This window comes from Protopterus annectens, chromosome 6.part1 (assembly GCF_019279795.1).
Source record: "Protopterus annectens isolate FY-2018-M chromosome 6.part1, PAN1.0, whole genome shotgun sequence".
In the NCBI taxonomy this organism is placed as follows: domain Eukaryota; kingdom Metazoa; phylum Chordata; order Ceratodontiformes; family Protopteridae; genus Protopterus; species Protopterus annectens.
Window position 1 is genome coordinate 192,646,479 of NC_056738.1, and position 15,232 is coordinate 192,661,710.

The 15,232-nt window shown below is 37.4% G+C and overlaps 1 protein-coding gene across 1 annotated transcript in view; it reads left to right on the forward strand.

Annotated features, from left to right (window-relative positions):
* Positions 1 to 15,232, forward strand: part of CCDC69 (coiled-coil domain containing 69) — a 931,420-nt gene that overhangs the window by 815,416 nt on the left and 100,772 nt on the right. The window contains exons 6-7 of the mRNA XM_044075644.1: positions 7,336 to 7,437; positions 13,367 to 13,486. Of these exons, the coding sequence (XP_043931579.1) occupies positions 7,336 to 7,437; positions 13,367 to 13,486 (222 nt within the window). The remainder of the gene's footprint in view (positions 1 to 7,335; positions 7,438 to 13,366; positions 13,487 to 15,232) is intronic.

The following is a 15,232-nucleotide window of genomic DNA, read 5'->3' on the forward strand; positions in this document are numbered from 1 at the left end:
ATGCTGACAAATCATTGACTGTTGAAGTCACTAAATAATGAGTTACATTTGAGTTTCAGACTTCATGATAGCTCTCAAGTAATTGAGGACAAATTAGGGTCAAATCTCAACAGAATCTGCAACAAATCCAGAAGTAATTAGAGTCACGTTAAAATATTAGTACTATTAATCTGAGACATTGACAGAATAAGAGAATGTGAATTAATATACTTTTTATGAAATTAAAAAGTTTATACTTTGTTTATTGTCAGTGTTTATTAAATGTACTTCACCACCTTTTCTCCAAAAGCCTCCAGTTTTAGGAGGGATTAAAGGAAGTAGAGCTAAAAACTGAGTCAAAAGCAAGGGTGGCCCTGAAAATTGAGGGACAGGTAAAAGGTATGGACTTCATATCTTTCAGAAAATGCATGTTAACATAAATAATGTTATTATAACAATGTATTTAATTTTATAAAAGTGATATTTAAAATCTTTCCCTATTTTTGAGCCTTTGTTCCCCCATTATGTTAGGCCTTGTCCAGATTTGTTGAATTAGGAGGGTGATAGGTATGTATACCTTTTAGTTTCAAAGCAGTGAATTGCCAGTGAAGTTTGCATCTGTTTTCTCTTTTACACTGCTAACAATTGAGCAGGTTTACTGGAGAAGAAAACACTGGAGAACTGGGCCATTGGCATCAACAGATCTTTTTTAGAAACTGCTGTTGATTATTTAGCATGGCCAACATTTAAGCTGTCCAACTCTTACAGTTTACAGAGTACATTCTGTGATGATTGGAAAGACAGTTGCAAACAGATAAAAAAGGTAAAAAAAATAATGTTGACTATAGGCCAGTTGTCATTCTTACTCCACTTTCAAAGATTTTTGAAAGCTTATATCTAGACAGTTAAATGATTAAAAAGAAAAACAAAACAAATCTGGATTATTGCAGCATGGGCTATGCAAAATGTATTCATATGCAACTGTAAAGGTAACATTAGACTTGCTATACAGATTGTGTGACAACTCTGAATCTAGCTCTGGATTGTCTGAAGATTTGTCTTAGTTTTTTGATATCAACCATAATAACAAAATGTTGCTTTCCAAACATTGCTTAGGGTAAGGTGCTTGAAATAGTGGCAGCCTTACTTGTCAAATAGTTGGTGTTGAACAAAGACTGAGTCAACATTTCACCATATAGAATGTCCCAGAATTACATGTTGGTACAATATTGTTTCTTGCTATTCATCATCCACCCAGTGCCATCAAATTGCATCTGACTCCTACAATGACCTCCATGAACAGCCACCGCCGTATACAAGGTTTATCGCATATCCTTCCCTTAAGGTTTATCAGGTAAGTACAGTATGGCAGTAGATTTTCAGACCTTTCGTCTGTATCTGTCTCAGACATACACAGATACACTCACATACATGCTCACACACAATGCTATGCGCAATTTACTGTTGACAATCCATATAGCACATGACTGTTTATGCTGCATTATCTAGCATTTATCTCTAAGATTTTGATTTATGCTGATAACATTGTACTTCATGTATCTGAAGTTAATCTAAATCATTAGAAAGTGTAAAACATACTGAAAGCGTATAGCCCTGTGATAATAGAATCAATTAAAATCTTGCCTTTTTCCCCAAGAGTTTTTTCTCAGAATGTATATATATCTTTCTATCTATCTATCTATATATATATATATATATATATACATACATATATATATATATATATATATGTATATATATATATATATAGAGAGAGAGTGAAAGAGAGGGGTTGAGAGATGTCTGTCTATAGATATGTATATATATATATATGTGTGAGAGTGTGTGTGTGTGTGTGTGTGTGTGTGTGTGTGTGTGTGTGTGTGTGTGTGTGTGTATATATATATATATATATATATATATATATATATATATATATATATTTATATATATTAGTAATGAACTTACTGATTAGGGGACAAGCAGTATTATACTTTTATATGATTGTTTTCAGAGCATACAGATAAATGTAATAAATGTAAAAGTCGATATTGATATTTTGTATATTTGTATTCAATAAGGAAACGTTTAGAGACTGGTACAAGATGTTTGCTAGGCAATGCCTTGTTATTTTCTTTCATTGATAATAATTAATGTTCCTTGTGGGATATATCACTCAGTTCTTAGCTTTATGATGAAATCTCCTTATAGTATCCATTAATGCTTTTGCACATCTCGTAAATCAGTCTCTATAGCTGCTACTGTGTTGTTCTTATAACTATCTGTATACTTAAGTTCCATTTGTTTTTTGTTTCTTTTGTGCACTTTATTGTCATTTTTCATTATTTTATATCTATGAAGCTTTTTCCCCAAGGCTTCTCTGCTCAAAAACAGGTACTTTCTGGACACTTGAACTCTTCTGGTTAACAAATGTCAATAAATAAAAATAAAGAGGTAAATACAAGGGACAGTGAAGGACTGCAATGTAAAACACATGGTACATGCAGGACTACAAGAGCCACTGGAGAACATGCTGTTTAACCTGACACTCAAACCATTATCAGAAATTCTGACTGCACATTCAGTTAAAAGAACAGTAAATGATATAAAAAAGCTCCTTTTCCTGTTGAACTGCAAGGCATGTCCTCACCCCATACCCCATTCTACTTATACATGACAACTCCAAGATCACATTAAGGTTGGGCAGAGATTATTAGTGGTGTGCTGAGGTTAGTGAGAGCTAGACTAGGAGGAGGGGATTAGGGTTGCACAGAATTTAATAGTAGTATAAAGGAAGATAAAGAAATGGTTAGGAAGGTAGAGTACAAAAGTACAAAAATGCAATTTTAGCAGCAACACATCTGTAGCAACAATATTATACAATGCAGTGTGCATGTAATACTGGCATCCAAATTTCAAATAAAACATTAGTGTTTATGACTTAATGAAGTAGTCTGACCATCAATAGGCAAAGTGGTTACAAAAATAAAGCCTGTAGTGGCTACTTATATGCTTGTATACTGGTAGAAAAGTAACAAATTGCCCTATGAATTCTATCTGAACAGTTAAATCACCTAAGCACAATTACAGGGCACAACAGTAACAGCTTTACGATATTTGAACTAGCTGCATTTCCCAGTACCGGAACAGTTTACTGCAGCTCAATGTTTACCTTCATTAAAATTATCCACAGGGAACCAAATAAGTACCAGTGGTAGGTGAAGTTGCAATAAAAACAGTCTGAAATATCATACATTTTGTTTAATTTCAGATAAACTCCACATAAATCCTGATAAACAGCACTTGCACACCTGTCGCAATAAAAATAGTTTGCAGTACTTTAGACTTTATTTAAATTCACAATAAAATCCACATAAAACCTGATAAACAGCTCTTGCACATCACTGGGCGTGTTATGGAAGGGGGAGAAGAGTTTGGTGAGACAGAAAGATGGTGCAGAACCCAGAGGTGAATTTTAAATGTAGCAAAGCATTCTGGGAGTGAATAATGAAAGTAATTCGCTTATACAATGGGCAGGAAGTGTAATGTGTGTTCAAGACTGTAGTTCAAAGCACCAGATTGTAGCGGGGGAATGAGCACAGAAAACAATCATTCAAAGAAGGCAAAGTGATGACAAGCTGATTAATGGTACAAGTTTTGGCAGGAGAAGAGTAATAGTATAAGAAGGGATGGATTCGAGGGAAGGGAATGGCAGGATGCGCACTCCGCTTTGAGGAAATATTGTTAGTGGCCAGGTCAACTAAGTAAACTTCTCAAACCTTGGTCTATGGGACAAATGAGAGGAGGTGGTGATTACTAGGATAAATGGAGTGAGAGAATACATGTAAAACTAGTGCTCAGCACAGGAGTACAGTTGATGTAGTAAACATAGGTACCCTGAGTGGGACTAGCTACTGATAACAGAAAACACCAGCCCAAAAGGGGGATAATAGTATGGAGATTAGTGCTAGGATAGAGCAGCTACTTGGGGAAAAACAGAGAATGTAGGGGGACAGCAGGAGTTTGGCTCAGTGATGTGCTTGCAGCCTTTCACATTTAGGTGTATTGCACTAAGATATTTCAGTGATTAACATGCAGAAATACGATATACAGAAATAAGAATGGCTTCTTGCAGAACCATTGTGTTTGTTTTGAGAGGTGTGTAATAGCTTTGGACAAAATCTGAGGTAGGTCTTGAGTTCTGCTTTGATGAATTGACCAGATTTTATAACACAAATAAGAATGGCTTCTTGCAGAACCGCTATGTTTGTTTTGAGTGGTTTTGTAATAGCTTTGGACTAAAACTGAGGTAGGGCTTGATGACAATAAATACCAAATGGACAGGCACTCAGAACTGTATAATGTCCAGTGTTCTGATTTGGATCATAGGATCATAGGATGTTACTAGACTAATGGCCCCAAGGCCCTTACATGCCTAGCTAAGTTCAGCCTGTGTTCCTAAGGGTGTTTGGTTCAAGCAGACACTAAAGTCAGCACTTACTGCCTTGTCCAAGTGGGGCACAGGTGGAACCTCCGGGGTGAATTTCTGATTACCCATCCAGGGTTACGCATCCAATTGTCCAAATTATGTGTAAATAGGGCCAATGAGCGGTTTTGTTTAACATGAATAGGAAGCTTGTTCCAAAGGTGGGGCAACCTCTGTGAGACAAATCTTTCTCTACAGCAAGTTCTGTTGGTGTCACATACCAGGTTAAGGTCGTGTGAGCAAATGACCTATGTGTCATTTGACTTGTGAGTGTGCAGCATTTTCATTAAACCTGGGTCAGAGATTGCTCTTTATGCAAGGCACAGGTCACCCTCTGAGCAGTCTGTACGACACAGTATAAAGAGTGACAATGGTTTCAATCTAGATGCATAAGATAGATCTTGAAGACCCTGAATTTTCTTTGTAAGGAACCTTTGTGGTCTTATCAGTTGCTGCAGGTGTTTGGAAAGGAACATACCAAAGGGAGTGTTGTACTCTATTATTAGCCTGATGAAGTAAGAGTACAGGGGGGTTATAACCTCTTTTTATCTGGAGACAATGCCCTTACGTATAAGATGAGCAATATAAAATGCATTTCTTACCACTTTGGAGACATGGTGGTTGAAGTTAAGGTTGCTGTCGACCTGTGTGCCCAGATCTCTCACCACTGACTGTGTGCTTAGGGTATTGCTATTAATGTGGTAGTTTGCAGAAACATCACCCTTGTCAAACGGGATGATAATACATTTTTTTGCATTAAGTTTAAGACCATGATTTTGGCACCAGTCATTAGCCGGCATAAGACCTTCTTGAAGGATGTTGTCATTGCTCGAGGTTTTAATTATTGCTCCCAGTTTGCAGTCATCAGCAAATGTTTACAGACACAGTCCTTTAATTTTAGTCTGTACTTCAGAGAAATAGATTCCGAACAGTAGGGGTCCTAAAACCGATCCCCGTGGAGCACCACTGGTTATGGATCTGCTATAGGAGGTGGAGTCCCCAATTTTGACTGTATGAGTTTTATCAGTAAGCCAGTTTGCAACCCACCTGACAACATATGGGTTGATACCCAGCTGGGTGAGTTTATCAATGATGCCTGAGTGGGGGATTGTGCCAAAGGCCTTGGCTAAGACTAGGTAGGCTGTATGCACAGATTTGCCCTCGTCTACGGCTTTGGTGACTGTCTCGAAGAAGTCAGCCATGTTTAACAGGCATGATCTCCCCTTGACAAAATCAAACTGGGTGGGGTCAAGCATTTGGAGATTTCCTGTATCTTTGTTGATAAGATCGGTGATGATTTGTTCCCTGTCCTTGCAGATGAGGCTGGTCAGGCTAATGGGTCTATAGTTCCCAGGGTCCTTTGTGCAAAGGGATGATGGTAGCTTTTTTCGATTCCATTGGGATGAAGCCAATGCTTAGGCTGTGTTTGAAAAGCGTGTCCAGTGGTGATGATAATTCCTGTTTTAACCTGTGTAGAACACATCCCGGACTGTTGCTGGTCCTATAGAGGCTGTATTTTTGGCCTTGGAAAAGGCATTTAAGACCTGCTCCTCAGAGCTACTAGGTGGGGGACAGGTGTTAGGGATGCTTTGCAGTATATGTGGCAGGGACAGAGGAGTGAAATTTTCAATGAACCTGTCAGCCAGCAGGTTTGTTATATCCACAGGTTCTGTATATGTAGTACCATTAACTATGAGTTCAGCGCAAATCTGGGCCTTTGAGTTACAGATGTAACTAAAGAATGCCTTGTTGTTATCCTTAGTTAGGGAAGCTAATTTGGATTCATAATTAGCTTTAGAAGACTTCACTAGGAGTCTTATTTGCTTGTTTAATTTGAGGAGGGAGTTTTTCCAGTTTTGAGACCGTTCCTTCCCACTCTTAGACAGCAATTTATTTATCTTATAGTATAGCCTATTAATGGCAGTTGTCTACCAGGCAGGTTTACTTTTCCTCGAAGATCTTGCTTTTGTTCCATCAGATACAGCACAGTCATTACGATTCTACAGGTGCTCATATAAAGCATTGGTGTATAACTCAGCATAGGTGTCTGTTCCATCAGTGGGGGGGGAGCTATGAAGCTATTAATGCTGTCATGTAAGAGGTTGTAATTGGCCTCAGAGAAGTTTTTTAGTCTAGTTGTTGCTAAGGGGGTGGGGGGATGTCTTGTGTTATAGTACTGATTTGTGTTTAAATCTCACCACGGATGGCCACACACTGGAGGAGGTGCAGTGGTCCCCCATGTTGGTGAGCACCAGATCCAGGATGTTTGAGCCCCTTGTAGGTGTGTCAACCAGCTAGTCTTGACCATTGGAGTTAACAAAGTCCCGGAGCCTTTGGGCAAGTGAGTTAGAACACGTATAATTTACCCTGTCAATGGATGGTTAATTAAAGTCACCCAAAACCAGGGTGTATGGTCGTATCTTGACTGACTCAAGTAGATCCAAGTAGGCTAAGTGGATGTCCTGATACATGGAGGGAGTCCTGTAGCTGGCAATGACCTGAAGAGGGGTCTTACCTTCAGTCAGTTGCACCTGAAGTAATTCAAGGGAATCATGCTGTTTAACTAATCTAGAGGTGTATTTACCTTTGACTAGATGAAAAGCAGAAAAAGAAGTGGAAAAAGAGAGTGAGGTGGTTTGCAACAAAGTAAAGTATGTGTCATGGAGTGATAAAGAAAGCGACATTGACTTATAAAGGTAAATATTCTGAATATCAGTATTTGTAGAACATTGCCTGTGAAATGTATTCTGTCATCTGACATGCATAGTTTATGCATGTTAACAGCTTCACCTTGTGGCTATGCAAAGTAATATTTTGTTATAATATCCATAAAATATATTTACAAATGATTATTTTTCTTTCTCTTCTAGGAAAAGATAGAAGATTTAACTTCTCAGCTAAATGCATTCAAAACAAAAATAAAAAAAGTTGAAGAATCAATACTGAGCAAAGAATACAAGAAAAATATTAAGGTAATAGTATGACATGTTCCACATGCGTCAGGTGCAGGAGGCTCAGGTCAGATGGGAGAATGGACTTTAGAGGCTGATGGCAGCTCACACATTCTGCGAGGACAGAGGCTGCCTAGGCTCATTTCAGTAGAAGCATTAAGAAGAGGTGGGAGAGCACCATGCTGCAAGCAGTTTAACACTTGAATGGGCAATTGCACGAGGGGGAGCATGCCTACACCTTCTGTCAGCAGCAGTTGCAGAGCTTGCAAGGCTGCTGCAGGGTGGGATGGGGTTAGGGCAGACTCTTCAGCAGCATGATACAGCACCACCATTCAGGAAGAGCATGGGCAGATTAAGGTGGGCCCACTAGACACAGTGAACAAGGACAGAAGCTGGTTTCAAATAATGGTCAGCTGCAGGTTGGGGAGACAAAAAATGTGTAATTTCAATTGGTAATTTGTTATACTGAACAGTACGACAGTCAGCAAATTAATGCAGTAATGAATTAAATAACTGAAACTATATCCATACAGTACTATGCAGTGAAGTGCCTCAACTGTTTGGTAATCAAAATTTTAAAAAATGAATACTGTTGGTGATGACTGATTTTTTTGGAACTAGGAGACGTGCCCTGCTTCGAGTGTATTGATTTACTGAAGTACACAAATATCGACTCTCAGTTCATTGATGCTGGAGTTTTGAAAATCAGCATAATGAAAAAATGACATAATTGAAAATAAATTGATCACAAAAGAAAGCAAACAAACAACATGCAATTTCTTTGTATTTATTTATTTATTTTGTTTATTTTCCTTTGTTGACCAGAAAGACCAACTTGGTAGAGCCCATTTTCAGTGGAGGCCCCTGGGAGAAAAGCTCCATCAGAGTGCATTTATATTAACAGGTGAATTTCAGACAGTTCTCAGAAAAACAAAAGTTAACATTTCTCAAAAAGGTAAACATAGTTACAAGACAGGTAAATATACAGTAAAGTTTATACATCAATATGTATAAGTCTATACAGTTCTGGTTAGCTTTAAATTATTGCAGTATGTAAATGAATTTATGTAACAGCAGGGAAAACATTTTAAAGAACTTTAGCGTTCTTATATTTCAGTACAGAAAAGTTTGTAAAAGTTCAGAAAATACATTGAAGAGTATAGCTGAGAAGTAAGTTATAAAATTATCCAGGGGCGATATTAGTATTGTATTATATTGTATTGTATTGAAAGACCCTGATAACATCATCTGAGTATTGTATTGGAGGACACTGGTAACACCATTTGAGTGAGAGAGCATGGTATAAGATTAGTTCTGTCTAGGCTGCCCGTACCTAAAATGGTGTAGCTGGAAGTTTTGTCACTGTCTACATTCTGTAGCCAGTGAACGGAGACTCATACCAGTGATGCAGCTTGCCAAGATGGCAAGGGTAACACTCATTAGTGTATGTGCCTATATGTGCCTGTGTGTGTGTGTGTGTGTGTGTGTGTGTGTGTGTGTGTGTGTGTGTGTGTGTGCGCGTGCGTGTGTGTGTGTGTGTGTGTGTGTGTGTGTGTGTGTGTGTGTGTGTGTGTGTGTGTGTGTGTGTGTGTGTTGTATTCCACAGTCAGTAAGTGGAGGCTCACTGGCAATAATACTGCAGCACATACTAGGGACATGGACTTGGCTTACTAAGCAGCTGATTATAGCCACTTTTAGTGGGTGTGTATGTGTGCGTGTGCATGCATATGTGTGTATGTGAAGCACTGATATGCACAATGAGGTTATAGTAGGATTATGCCAGCTACCAAAAGGTGAACTTGGGTTCTAAATTAGAAACTCCTTCATTGATGGAATCTGCAGCAGGCAGTAAGGATGCAGTTAGAGAAAGAAAAAGTTAAGAAGACTTGTTTAAGAAGATTATGAAAATGGATGGATTGATTCAAGTGCAGGAGGGGAAGTTGTTAGGAGTGCATTGATTCAAATACAGGATGCAAAAAAGATAGGGATATGTAGTAAAAAGTTTGTGTTTTCATGGTATCTACCTTTTGATGAGCGTGGCCCAGACTGGGTAAGGTATTGTTTGAGTTGGATTTTATAGCCTGGTTACTCATTTTCTCTTGTGTAGGGATGGTGTTCCATAGTTTGAAGATATTACAGGAGTATAGCAAGTCCCTGTTGAATTATTTGTCTTACTACTGCTTAGTAGAAATTTCGCTCCTGAACAGAGGCTTATTTTAGGGGTGCAGGGCAGTCATTTATTTTTTTAATACAGGGCATTTTTCAGGATATCAGCTTATATGCTGTAACTAGCTGAGAGTATGTTAGGTAGATTTTAAGCTCTACCAGTTTAACTGTTTTAAGGCTTGGCAGTGCTGAGTTCAGTGAGCAGTGTTGGAGGCTAGTTTGGGTTTTAGTGCAGAGCTTAGGTTTGTAATGGTAGGTGAGGCATATAAGAGGGTTGTAAGCAAATAAGATAAGGCTAGGTTTTTCTTGTTTTGTCTGTAAGGTACTGTTTGGACCTGTAAAGGGACCCCAGTTTTTGGTGACTCTTTTTAATTGTTTTAAGAATATTTAGAACAAATTTAAAATTGCCGTCTACTACAATGCCCAGTAATTTAGTATGTGGTACCACCTTGATTTTGGTATTATTTTCAGATGTAAAAATTAAAACTAGCTTTTGACTGAGACCATGATTTGGGGGTGAAGAGAATCAGTTTTGTTTTATTGGGATTGAGAAGCAGAGTTGAATTTTTCGGAAAAGTTTCAATTAAAGCGGAAGAAATTTGTGTGATTTCTTGGAGTTTGGATACTGTGGGGGCTGTACATATTAAAGTCGAATCACCTGTGTATTGCACTATATTTGGTAGGTCTACGGCAGTGTTAAGCTTGTTTATAATAATGTTGAAGAGAAGGGGTCATACTTTAGAGATCTGAGGGACACCTATGGTAACTACGAGCGACAAAGGGAGGACCTGCTGCCTTTTGACTGCTTATTGCCTTCCAGATAACTAATGAACCATGTAAGAAAGGGGTGAGAGATTCCTATAGAAGAGAGCTCAGTGAATAGATGTAAGTGTGATACAATGTGAAAAGCTTTGCATATGTCAAGGAAGACAGTTGACACTAGTATACCATTGTTCCTATGTTGGTTTATAGTGTTGGTGAGGCGAAGGAGGTCAGTGCTTGTACTGTGTTGGTGTCTGAAACCATGCTGTGTTTCAAAGAGAAGATTATTTGAATTTAGGTGATGTAGAAGCTGAACATAAATATATTCAAGTATTTTTGATAGGAGGTTGCAATGGGCCTGCACTTATTAAACTCTGTAAGTGTGCTGCCTTTGTGTAAAGATACTACTAAAGAGTTATTTCCAGATGGAAGGAACATATTTTTTGGATATAAATCTATTTACTAATATAAAGAATGAAAAAGAAGTTGCATCTGCAGACATTTTTAAATAGCCTATGAGAGATGGACAGTCACTAGGATGATTGGTTTTATTTTATTTAGGAGTATCTTAATAGTGGAGGTAGGTATTGGACTGAAGTAATTTCCTGGGGATATTTAGCAGAAGTTCCAGGTACTGAGAGAGAAGTGAAAGTATTAATGCTTGTGAGGAATATTGTTGTCCATATAGAATAGTTGTTAGACTGTATTGGAATTGAATCAGTAGAATTACTGGATGTAGGGGTAGTTTGGCCTAGATGTAAAAAATTGTTTATGGATAACCACAAGAGTTTTGGTTTGTTTTGATGTTTATTTTAGAGGCTGTCATAGATCTGAATGTCACATTTTCTATTTTGTCTGATTCCTTAGGTGCCTAAAAAGTTGAAATGTATTTAGTGTTCTGTTTTTATGCCACTGATTCCAGGCCTTGCCATGCTGCAGCATTAATTTCTAACCTTTGTTAATCATGATGCAGGATGGGATTTGACTTTTTTGGTACATAAGGGGGCAAAGTTATTGAGAACATTTAAGAAAATGTGGTTGAACTGTGTGACAGCAGAGTCCAGGGGCATAGATTTTAGTATTTTAAAGTTATATTCTATCAAAGTTTTAATAAAAGTGTCTCTGTCAAAGTTTGCTGAGTTACAAATTTGGTTGTGATTTATATGTTTATCTTGAATATTGTAACTCCTGACTGTGTGAGTAGGGAGATTTTCACTTAGGCTATCTGGAAGGGTACATGATGTCCTAAATTTGTTGGGTCTATTTGTAAGAAGTCTAAGATTGATTGACTACCACTGCTTTTGTGGACTTTAGTAAAGCCATATAGGTTTATGGAATCAGATGAAGTGTTGCTATTTATAAGCTACCAGTCTGTATTCAAGTCTCTTAGCTTGGTTTCCTGTTCTATATGGTGGGATATCCAGCACAGAATAGTTTCCACAGTGGTAATGGTATTACCTAGTGGGAAATATATGGCTGTTCAACAAAATGTTTTCAAATTAGTAATTTTGAGGCAACATATCTGTAGTTCTGTGTTATTAAATTGTGGTATCTATTGTGCATATGTGGTTTTGTTCAGGGAATTCTTGTAGTTTATAGCAATTCCACTTGGAAACCAGGTGGTTTAATTTCACTGTCATTTTTGAAGGAAAGTAAGTATGCAGCCAAATGCTTTTCTACTCTAATAACTAAGCCTCACAATATATTCTGATATAATATGTCTGATTAGTGGCAGTGTTATGGAAAGGATTTTTATATTGTAAGGTGCAGAGTTAGGGTTACAGGAACGGTTAGGGTTAGCATGCATTATTAAGGTTATAAATTTGTATGTATAGATTTGTATGTATGTATATATATATATATATATATATATATATATATATATATATATATATATATATATATATATGTGTGTGTGTGTGTGTGTGTGTGTACATATATTTACACACACACACACACACACACACACACACACATATATATATATATATATATATATATATATATATATATATATATATATGAACTCAAACATATGAGTAAGCAGTCCCTCAAGGAATAATGCTTGGGCAGCAGTGACTTGAATGATTTTGGAATGAACAACTTCAAAATTCACATGAGTTAGACCAGATGAAATGCTCGTACTTGCTAGGTTAAGCATATTTACATTGCAGTCATTTTTTATGTGTACATTTAGAACTTGGTAAGATTGCTGAAAGCAAAGATAGTTTTGCTAGATAGCTTTGAGTACAATGCCGCTTTTGGTATGTACCTAACCAGGCATATCCAACAACTGGAATGTCCACCGAGGTTCCTTATTAAAAGAATACAGGATGTAAGTAACATGTCCTGTGCAGACTGCTTCAAGGCCCTATCCCTGCATTCTGTCTTGTACAGGCTGTTGGGAAGAGATCTATGTCTGGCATACAAGACACTGTCAGACCCCACTCTAATGGAAGTCCTGCATATCTGCACAATAATCAGCACCAGAATTACCCATTTTAAAGACTTAAACCTTGAGTGTGATATAAATAGGATCTGCTGGAGAGACAGGTTTGTATCCCAGAGACTACCCCATCTCTGGACCAGCTCCCCACCATGTGAAGTAGAGTTCCTCCCTAACCCAATTCAAATGTAACTTGGACAGTTGGATGGGGAATGAGAAATTCATTCCTTATTTAGCACATGTCTCTAATGAACACAGGCAGCTAATAAATACAGACAGCCAGTAAATGGTTCATATCCTAGGCCCCTGCTTATAAATGTTTCATCTCACAAGCCCCTGCTTACACTTATCAAGGGTATCAGAACTTGTCAGAGATTTGGGATGCATGGCTAGGCATAAAAAGGCCCTTGTGGTTGTTAGCCTAGTAAACACCTAAGAACATGTGAACTTAAGTAGTTTATATTGCTGTAAGTGCATCTTATATATGACCAGTAAAGAACTTTCAGTCACTATGACAGACCCAGTGCTCCTAATATCAGTGTTATTGAAAGATTCTAATGTGAATATTTCCTACAGGATTATGGAAGTCCAAGCCCATTTTGGGAACAAGAGTTGGAGAGCCTGCACTTTGTGATTGAAATGAGGAGTGAGAAAATACATGAACTGAATAAAAAGCTCTTTCAGATGGAGACGCTGGTAGGTTTACAGCTAAAGCTCATATTTTTAACATACATTTCTTTTATGCATGCTTCAGATCAAAGGTTAATTATGAATACTAATTGTTGCAAAAAGTTGTATGCAATATAACACTTGTTAGAGAGCATGGCCGCTCTTACGTAAGAAAAGTTATGTGCTTATTAATGCCATTAATATCAATAGCAATGGCTGGGTAAAACATTCTTAGCTGTGGCGCTATAGCCCTTCTTACTAGTAGCACCGACATGATAGCCATTTACTTTTTCACTAGACAAATATGTGGTATATAGCATTTTCAATCAAATCATCAATCTACATGTTCATTCCGACAGATGGATTGCCATAAGTGAATTTCTCCTTGCACCTGCCTTGCATTGACCTAGAATGATTATAGTTACAACAGAGGTTCAGGGCAGAGTCACTTGCACAGAGACATGTTGATAACTTTGTTTCCAATTGGGATTGCATTCAGTGAACGAAACTGACTTGCATACATTTAAAACATCAGCACAGTAAAACAAAGTGCTCGTTCTCTCTTTTCACCATGAGAATTCCACACAGATCCAGTTGTATTAGACGACGGTATTATTTTCAGGAGCGACTTAATGCGTGTAATGTAGATAATGAGAATGCAGTCATACTTTATAAGTCCTTGGCCTTGACGTCTGCAAAAACAGTGTGGTACTTGCAAGCATCGTATAACACTCTTACATCTAATGCATACCTGAGTTCAGTGTGGAACCATAAGGTTACATTAAGAGAGTTCAGGTGTAAAATTCCCTGCATCGGGGTGGTGGTAGTATGAGGGGCTTCCCCTCACTTGCACTAGATATTTAGATAACAAAATGTACTGTTGACAGCAGGAATGTGGTAAGCAGTGTATTAGGAATGGCACTTTTGCAGATGCTGAACTTTTTTTGATAGTTTTGCAGTACTCAGAAAAGAGGGAAAGTGTGAATTCCATTTTTGTTTTTCATCTTTTCTCAAACTTTGCGTGACCTTAAAATTCTAATGGGTCTACTTCTAAATTTCAAATTTCCAATTCCTTCCAATCTCCCTAGTAAAGCAGCTTTGGGACACTACCCAAGGCCATAAGATCAAAGTTTTGAAACTATGAACCATTTAAATGGAGATCGCTGTACAGTACGTAATGGTATATTTACCATTTTCCTCTCTGTAGTGTGATCTCAGAGTTTATATATTTAATTAGCAGAGGGTGTGGCGGCTGCAAAATTGTAAAAAAAAAACAAAGATTTTTTTTGTTTTTACTTTTTTTTTGTTATTTAACTTTCGATGTTCCAAAACTTCGATCTTATGGTCTCGCCCATAAGAAAATCCACATTTTGAAAGTTCAAAAATTAGAAGCACATCTATATATGTATTTGTATGGATTCACTTTATATGCTTGATGTTTTAAAACATCAAAATTCATATGGCTGAGACCATATAATAGATGTTTTAAAACATTGAACCTGTAAAGAGGAGATCACCATACGGTGCGGAAGGGGTAATTTTCCCTTTTCCTCGCTGTAGTGCGATTTTGGAGTTGGTATATTTAAAAAACGTCCTAGAAAAAAAATGTTGTGTTGTTTTTGTGTTTACTTTACAGGTCCGATGTTTTAAAGCATCGATTATATGGTCTCGGCCATATGAATTTCAATGTTTTAAAAAATCGAGCATGTAAAGTGAATCCATATATGTGTGTGTGTGTGTGTATATATATATATATATATATATATATATATA